This window comes from Anopheles nili, chromosome 2, assembly GCF_943737925.1.
Source record: "Anopheles nili chromosome 2, idAnoNiliSN_F5_01, whole genome shotgun sequence".
Taxonomy (NCBI): domain Eukaryota; kingdom Metazoa; phylum Arthropoda; class Insecta; order Diptera; family Culicidae; genus Anopheles; species Anopheles nili.
The window spans coordinates 57,429,366-57,438,871 of NC_071291.1; the positions used below are offsets into that span (position 1 = coordinate 57,429,366).

Below are 9,506 nucleotides of genomic sequence, written 5' to 3' on the forward strand. Positions count from 1 at the left end.
CTCGCAGTTAAACAGATGTTTTTTGCTTTAAAACATTTTTACACCAATCTCAGTGGGACGTAATCGCATCACGCGCACGAAAGACCAAGCTTTATACAGCGAGAGCGCCTAAAAGTACAACCGTTATACACTGAGGAAACAAAATCACAATCAACTTAAAGGTAGTCTAATGCCCGTTTGCATGTCACCTGCATGGTTTGGCCGGGTGGAATGATGCAATTTGCAAACTACGGCGAAGGAATGCACAACGTAAAGTTGGTCCCCATCAAAACGAATCACCTGACCTGAAACTCAAACGCTAACGTTTCCGTGGGCAATCACTGCCAGTGGCCATAGTGGAGACGCTCAGGGAACCAACTTACACGCTCGCGTCACACTCCTCCAACCTTCAGTACTATAACTCCGTGATCGGAAGCGGCTTGTTGTAGTAGACGGCTGGGTTCTGCTGCATATACAGCGGATATCCTCCCAGGATGGGTTGTGCTGTGCCACCGTGGTATAGGTTTCCCGATCGTATAACGTAGTCGTCATCCGTGAGTGGTTTCTCGTAGTCCACCACCGTGGATAGCTCCGATCGATGGCTGATCGGAGCTAACACCGGCAATCCAGCCGCTCCAGAAGGTGTTGCACTTGCTGCCGCCTTGCTTTTACAACCATTCTTGACGTACTCACGCAGAAGACCCCGGAAGCGGTAGAACGCTAGCGCGATCGCTGTGACGACGGCGACTAGCGGAACTACAACGGAGATGAGGTTCTTGTTCTTCTCCAGCATGTACTCGCACTCCCACTGATCGGGGAGGTGATGTGGACATCCGGTGGCGTTGTAGCTGACACGGGCTGCCGATTGAAGGCGTTGCAGCAGCTTGGCGTAATAGCAGTCACAGTTTATCGGATTGTCTGAGATGTCAACTGTACGCAGGCTGTTCCACGAAAGCATACCCTCGTCAAGACGCTCAAGTCCGTTATTCCGCAGGCTGAGGTGCTTTAGGTAGAGCAGTCCAGCAAAGGTGGCCTCCTCCAACACGGTCAGTGCCTTATTTGATTCAATCACCACCGATTCGAGGTTGGTGTTGGTTTGGAAAGCAGCTCGTTCGACACGCCGCAAGTACAGCGAACCTTTCAGCTCGAAGCGCTTTAGATTTGGTAGACCTCGGAATGCGTGAGCTGGCAACGCCTCAAAATGGTTCTGTCCAATAGCCAACTCCTCCAGGCGACGAAGCACACCAAGTGCACCTGATGGCACTCTGGCGAACCGATTGTCGGCCAAGTTGAGCGTTTTTAGGTTCTCGATTCCACCGAAAGTGCCCTCCGAGACGTTGGGTAGCAAACTGCTTCGTAGATCGAGTAGAGTCAGCTCAGATAGCACCCGGAATGCACCATCCTCGATGGAGGAGAGCGAGTTCGTTCCCAAGTACAGCTCAGCCAGCTTATCGATCGGTTTCAGTGTGTCCGTCGGTGGTACAACACTCAACAGATTGTCATCTAACAGCAGGATCTTGAGGTCACCAATGCCAACGAACGCACCCGTTGACAACCCAACACTAGCGATCCGGTTCTGGCCCAAGTTAAGCTCCTCCAGCTTCGCCAGTGGCGTGAACGTAAGCGCATCGATCTGATCAATTAGGTTACCGCGCAGATTCAACACCAGCAGTTCACCCAACCCCACGAACGTACGGTTCGAGATGGTGCTGATCTTGTTGTGGTTCAGATGGAGCTGTTGCAGCTTACGCTGGTGTCCGAACGTACGGTCCGGGATGTTGAACAGATAGTTGAAGCTGAGATCGAGCAGCGTGAGCTCGGAGTAGAACTGGATCGACGAGTCGATGATGCGGATCTTGTTGTTCTTGATCACCAACCGCTGGATGGATGGATTGAGCGCGATCGGGAGCACGTCCAGGTGGCCTTCCTCGCAGTTTACGTCCAACTTCTCGTCATCGCAGTGACACCGGTGGGGACAATGCAACAGGCTTGATGATAGATCTGGAACCACCAGCCCGAGTATGAAAATCCATGATACGATCAGTGCCATTTCGAGGGTCTCGGGAGATTTCGAACACTTGATCTACGAAAGCGATGATAATCTGTGAAAGAGAAGGCCACAAATGTTTGTCAGTAACAGCTTACATGAAATAGTTTAGAGAATTGAATAGTGGAATGTAGCATAAGGGAATGTAAACCAATGAGAATTGAAGGTGGCATAGAACTTAAGCTTATGAAAGCAATATTAAAACAATTTTCCTCAATAATGTCCATGATCTTACACCATGATGAATCCACATAGCCGATCATTTTCATTCCTTTCCATCATGTCAAACCTTGCTTTTATTCGTCCCCCATTTTTTCGTAACATCCGAGCCCCTTTGAGAACATTTCTTCAACACATATCTATATCCATTCTGAGTTCCAAGAAACGTGAAGCTGAGTCTTCTTTGTCTGCAAATTTTGTGTTCAATTGTACGATCTCTCCAAAGGCAACATTGCAAAAAAAAACTTCTCCAAATTGACATTTGGCTCTAAATTTGCGAAAATTCTTCTCCCTATTCCATCAAGGTATTCCATCAAAATCAACACTCGTGAGCCCACCTACGCCAAAGCGCCCACCGTCTTCGGTACTGTTGCTTGTACCCCCAAAACGACTCCATTCTCCATTCGGTGGCGGTACCAAACTAATCCAATCTAACTTTACACGGAATTAAATTAGACACGTTTCCAGCGAGGCGGGAGCTAGTTTTCCGATCCGGGACGCATTCGATCGAACCACACACACACACACGCGTGCGCGCGCCGGGAAATTATTCATTCCACACGCACCCACCCCAAAAGGTCCTTCGAAACCGTGGCAATATCAAGATACGCACACTTCTAACACAATTTGTGCCCTCGGGAAATTCTGGCCCTGGTGCTGGGAAAATCGAATTACACCTATGCTGCTACCGCTGCTGGAAAGCGGCAGGAGTCGCGACAACTGCAACGTAACGTGCTACGGGAGGGACAAAAAAAAAGTAAAAATAATAAAACTGTCACGAAGCTTCCACCGCGTGAACGCGCGTGAGCTTTTTCCGTTGACGCGCGCGCGAGTGAAGTCGTTATCCTTAACGCGACCTGCTTCCTGGGGTGATTCTTTCTTTCACTCTCTCTCTCTCTGGTTTGTGCCCTTTCGCTCACTCGCACGAAAACCCTTCGCCCCGGCGAGATAAGCTCACCGGCTGTGAAAAGCTAAGATGAAATCGAATTTTCCAACCCACCCGCGTGAAGGTGGTCTCGCGAAAAGGGACGCCCATTCCACGGAAACGGAGTGCAGGATAAGATGGATTAGCGCTCGTGGATGGCGATGATTCGACCGCGCGTTCCACCGATTCCGGGCATCGATTAACTTTATTTTCTGCTTCCAATGCTTCTTTCTTCGATTCAAATCATGCATCACCACCCGCCCGGCATTCGATTTCCCACAGCTTCCCAAGAAGGGCTCTCTTTTCGCGAGGTTTTGCGAAACTTCTACCTTTTGCACGCGCAGTTTCACGACTTCGAGGTTTTTGGGAGTGATTTTTGCTCCGGAAAAACCGGCAGCCCTCACCCACCCACACGGTACGGTGAAAAGGGGTGGTTCCTCCCACCCACACGTCTGCCTCTAATGGCACCGTGAAGCAACTTTTCCAATAATTCCGTTATTTACTTCTTCTGACAGCTTAAAGTGGAGGATGATAAAGTTTAAGCCACCCATTCCGCCGGTCCAAGCGACAGTCGGTGCGGGTTTTTCCTCGCTGTTTTTCGAGCGACGAATTCCGGCGTGCATACATGCGCTGGCTTTTCCTTCCCCCTTCCGATATGGATTTGTTCGGAGAGCGCGCCGTCGGGAGGAAAATATGGCTTGGACGCGCACGTAAAAGCGTAGGAAAGCGGGCCGTGCTCCGTTTCGAAGCAAAATCCGAAAACGAGGGGCTTTTTCCTGCCTTGGCGCCCACGCGGGAAATGAATTGGAAGGACAGGATGAAAACTTTACAATTTCCACACATATCCTGGACCGAAAGGAACGAGAGATGCTCGTAGAGCGTGAGCGAGACAGAGAGAGACAGAGAGAGAGAGAGAGAGCTTACTTTAATAAACGATTCAATGGGCTAAATTGAATTTGATAACGTTTCCTACGCTGGTGTAGATCTTGCCGTCGCTCCTTCTACTCCTTCTCCACCACCCCCCCTCCCCCTCCCTCATAAGGACTCCCCCGCACATGGCCAGAAGTTCTTTGCATTAAATTGTCGTCTTAAGAGGAAAACACGGGCACATCGCATCGCCGGCAGCGTTGCGGGCATGATATGGCCAGCCCACCTGTCCTGCAGTGTGAAAATCCCGACCAGCTGGCATATGTATGTATACCACCCCCTCGGTGGGTGGTTTTTCCACAAGTGGGCCGCCCCGGTCACACCTCACCCGCGGCGCACTTTCCGAACAACATTTATTGCTTTCAACTCGGCGCTCGTACGCAGGATGTTGTCGCTCTCTCTCTCTTTCTCTTTCTCTCACACACGCACGCACTGTCTGTCTCTCTCTTTCTTACATAAGCTCCATGTGCTGCTGGAAATGGCCCCAGGGAAGCTTCGCTGTGTCGCTTTCGAACAATTCCCCGCACCGGCCCCAGGAGTGTAATCAATTTCCATCCCCCCCCCTTCCTCCCACCGGAACACCCACCTCCCCCACCCAACCACCACCCTCACACCGACAAACTCGCGCAAGTTTCGGTTCACATTTCAAAGCCGAAACCAACCGAGGCAATGAGGTAACGCCGGTATGAACATTGCTAATTCAGGACAAATAACGCCGCCGGCAGCAACGAAGGATGCCACCACAGCGATGCGTAGGGCGCAAAGAATTCGCGATGCGTCGGCATCAAAGCCCCTGGCGGGTGGGTGACGAAAAAAAAAATTAAAGCAAGATTTTTCGTCTCGATGAAAAATGCCCCGTCTGGCTGTGGGCGCCGTGAATGAGGAAAAAAGAATCGAGATGCTTTAACCTCACTGCGCCGGCAGCGAATTGTGGCTTGCGCTTTCATCAGAATCCTGCCGGTAATCTGCGACTCGCGATCGAACCGTTTCCGGCAAAATGGCAACAACATTTCTTGCGGCCTGAAACGCTTCAGGGTTTTGGTTCACCTTTTGACGCCCGATAGCTTTCCAAAGCGCGAACCGTTCGAAATGGCCTCCTCGATCGGTTGCCATGGAGCGTGAGCCCTTTGTTATGGGTCACGAGGTGTTACGCGAAAGTGTAATTTAACCCATTGTTATAAAGGGGTGTGCCTTTTCGATGTGCTCACAACGGATTGCAGGACGATCGTGTTACATGAGTGGTTTTGGTTGAATTACAACGCAGGCTCAAATTTTTCAAATATCAATTTAATTTGTTCGTTTTGAAAACACAACAATACAGCATCAAACGTAGCATCTGTGAGGTAATTCCCAGTTTTTTTGACATGCGTTCATGACATGTTATCATCAAATCATATATTATTTAACACGTGTTAAACGAGTAAGCGAACAAAATCTAAAGCTCATCTGAAGTACTAAAAACATCAAATACTTCTTTGAAAAATATTGACAGTTCTTTAAGCTATTGTATAGTTCTCCAAAGTTCCACGTTGCCTGGCCGTCCTTAAATAATAAATAACAAGGCAACACGTGATACCATGTGCAAAGTACTTTAAACATTTGAACGAAAAATCAACATCCAACAACTTTTGTTTCATCTATCACAGTCTAATAACTATCTCAAAATATCTACTTTTCTGTCGAAAAAAAATCCTCAATCTGTAAGACGATTCAATCGAATATTTCCAGCTGCTGCAACATTTTTTTTAAACGTTGCAAAATTTGCATGAGCTTCTAAACCGCCGCAATGCTTAAAATGATATAGAATACATTTTCTCATCAAACTCTCAACTAACGCACATCTTTACTCTAATCACGAAAAGACCATCACTCTCTGGTGCGCTTTTCTCTTTGCATTTCACTTGCTTTTCCCAGCATCGATTTCTTGTCGCATCCAATCACCGTGGAAGCATACCCGCACCGAAGTTAATCATCGAAAGCAACCCAACTTTTGCCAACATCGACTAAACTTCGTCTGACCTGCCTTCACCAACCGCACTTTGTCACACTTTGGCACCAACAACCGCGACTAAACCAAAACTGTCGGTGACATACTCCAGCCACCAGGATCGAGATCGTAACCGTTAGCCCATCCGCTTATCCGTCGGCACTGAGCTACCCGAAAAGGGATTAACCCAACGTGTTGACGCGTGAATCTCAACCCCCCCCCCCCCCGAAAACTTCACCCATAATTAGTCTCCGACCCGTTCCCGGGTCGTGGTGTAATTGAACGTGGCGCGTTGGACAAGCGAAACCGGTGGCGCAAAACCCAACTGAAACCTGGAGCACGAGATGGATGAGTAATAAAAATAATACCACTGCGAAATTCTGCACCAATTTTCTCGAAGTAAGACGCGCGAAAAGAAAAACCCTAGCCAAACGGGCAGCGTGCGAGAAAAAGGATTCGCACACGCGTGCGTGCCTCGAACGGAGGTGAGTGAGCGAAAAGGACGAACGGTCCTTTGGCGCGATGTCGCCGGTATGGTTTTCCAATTAGCTGACCCCACGATGCACCGCAATGCACTCGCTTGGATGCAGACAAACAAGCCAACGTGGGGAAGCAAACACAAAAAAAAAGAAAAACAAAAAGGACCTCGAACTGCTATTTCGCCGCAGTGCCATAAAACCGAGCATCCCCAAAAGATGAGCTCGTGGACGTGTGAACAATCAGACCGTAGATTTTATTGCACCTCCGGTGCATCCTTGCGGTGGAACCGGGCCAGCCGACCCGGGGAAACGGGCACGAACACGGGTTTGGCAGCTCTTCACACCTTCACCCGCGATCGGGAAGATCGTGGTGGGAAAGCGAGAAAAATCTCACTCTCCTGGAGCGGAACCGAAACCTGCAAAATGTTTGTGACGATTGTTTGAGGACTGCAAGCAAACAGGAAGCGAAAAATACACCCGCGAAACGGGAGGGAAGAACAAGAAGAGGAAGAAGAAGAAGAGAAAAAGAATAAATAAAAGGATGCGATGGCCAACTTTTCCCATAATTAGGTTAGAAGGTCAGATGAAATTTATTTTTATGGCTTTATTTTCAACATCCTGCGAGAAGCGCTAGTGTCCTCGCGTTTTTTTTTCTCTTCCCATTTTCTTCTTCTTTTTCTTTTCCTTCTCTTTTTTCTTTGCTTTCTTTCACACGGCCACACGAAAAATGGCGTTTTAAAAGCGCACCATACACGCCGACGTTGCAGGATACACCGCCAGGGACGAGCGTTGAACAATCCGCCGAAGCAAAAATTGTTTCCTGTAAAAATTTTAACAAACTACCGCATTGCACTACGCCGCGGCCAGTTGGCGCACCCCCGGGAAAGCCACCCCACCCCTTTCGAATGGCCACACATTAGAAGGTAAAGTGCAGTGCTCGTTTTGTCGCTCGCTGCAACTGCCCGCGGGCTCGTTCGGGAGCGTCAAGCAAAACGTAGCAAACCATTTCCGTGGACATAAATAATTCCCCGGTCCCATTTGCCAGACCGCGTCCCGTCTCACTCCACGGTGCCATCTGTGTCCACGGTGTACGTGTGTGTGTGTGTATGTATCCTTGTTTTGCGCAACTTTTTCATCGCACGTTGTCGTGCAAAAGAAAGCGTACTGGGTCGCTCATCATCTCCCGGTACCCGGTTGGTTGACCCCACGAAGGACGAGCGGGTCACGGAAGGACCTACACAACATGTTTTGTCTATTACAACTGTGTGCAATGCGTATTTCATGTGCACCCCATTGTGCGGACGGGGCTATCCTTTTTTTTCTTTTTCGTCCCCTTCGCAGGGCGCTGTTATCGCGCGTTCGGTCTCGCAAACGGACACACACCACCATTTATGTTTCGCCATTTGTTTCGCGATGGTTGTCAGCGCACCGAGCGGTAACAATGGGCGGTGGCGGAAATAAATTAGTGTGCGAAATCAAGACAACCCAATCAACGGAGTATGCAAAAACAAACGCTTTTGTAGGCTGGAGAACGGTGCGTTTGTTCGGTACGAAATGGTAGGCTGATCTTTCGGTACTATCCTTTATTTGGGTGAGTTTGATGTGAACACATAATATTTTATTGTCTTTCCGCTTGATGGCTGAAGCGTATCAGTACATAACGTAAGGCAAAGCATCATTATATACAGTTCAAATAAGGTAGTGAAAACTATTATACCGGTATAAAGTTAATTTCAGGACAATTCAATCATCTGAATGAGCTATTATAGCATTTTATAAACTATAAATATCTATTCATTTTTTTAAGAAAACAAAATAAGTTTTGTTTGATTAAATTAAAGGCTGTTAAATTTTGGATCAAGTATTCAAATCACTTAGGTTTTAAATAATTAGATGCCATGTACACGATATGAAGTAAACAATGCTCTAATAAAATACCTGTCTGAATTTAAATAAAAATTGGTTCAATAATGTTCTGCACAAAATTCATCATCACAAATCGTGAGAACCTTTTAAGTTAGATTTGATTAAGAAGTATATATGTTCAAATACAAAAAACAATATTTAGAATAGAAATAAAATAAGAATACAAATAGAATAGAATAGAAATGCATAGAAATGAAAAAAATTGAATGCGTCATGAATTTAAATTCAAACGAAAATAATTCTATTGAAGTTACATTCTGATCTCTTGAAAACCATTAGCTGCTCCAAATAGTAAGCATTAAAAGAGAACATACGAAGAGGAAAAACAAAGATGCTAACCATATTAAAAGGTGTAAATGAACTGAGCCAATTCCGGATGTTTTTCGTAACGATACAGGAAAATCAATATTCCCCAATCAGTACCCGGGGCAAAAGGCCCCGAATATCCTGGAATCAAATTAAAGCTCTGTTTCTCTTACAGTTCCAATGCCAAACGTTTTAATGCAAATACTCTCCACAAAAACACGTCCCCGCTCCCTTTCCAAGCAGCACCCGACCACCGGTCAACGAGCGGGACCTTCGGTGTGTTATCTTTCCAGTGAGCAAATTTGATTTTCCAGCATATTTCACCCATTGTATCACTTTGCCACGATGCAATTACCCTTAATAATATGTACAAACTTCGGATCACGCTTGCATAGCCACAAGCCCCCCCTCATCCGAATGCATGCGCTTGAACGATAGAAAAAGCACGCCACGAAACCGACGGTACAATCCCTGCACCAATGGATACTGGTTCACGGGGCCCGGGCGTTAAACGGGCCCGCTAAACGGTAACAATCGAATGCAAAATTTCCCACCACCCACACGGCACCTCGTGGAAAAGGGCAGCGGGAAAAAGGGGGGGGAACAACAAGGACGAAAACAACGTCCCACGTCGCAAAAAGGGCGCAACAAACAAACCGTACAAGATTAAACCACGTTCAACCGCCGTAGCGAATCCGATTTGTCTTGCAA

General features: G+C 47.5%; 1 protein-coding gene across 1 annotated transcript; it reads right to left on the bottom strand.

Annotated features, from left to right (window-relative positions):
* Positions 1-394: 394 nt before the first annotated feature.
* Positions 395-2,029, bottom strand: LOC128720725 (insulin-like growth factor-binding protein complex acid labile subunit). The gene has a single exon (XM_053814418.1). It carries the CDS (start codon positions 2,027-2,029, stop codon positions 395-397), a length of 1,635 nt encoding a protein of 544 aa, XP_053670393.1.
* Positions 2,030-9,506: the final 7,477 nt, after the last annotated feature.

What these genes read in the sequence shown, in the direction of transcription:
- LOC128720725 (XM_053814418.1), bottom strand. Translation starts at nt 2,029, where the DNA reads ATGGCACTGATCGTATCATGGATTTTCATACTCGGGCTGGTGGTTCCA.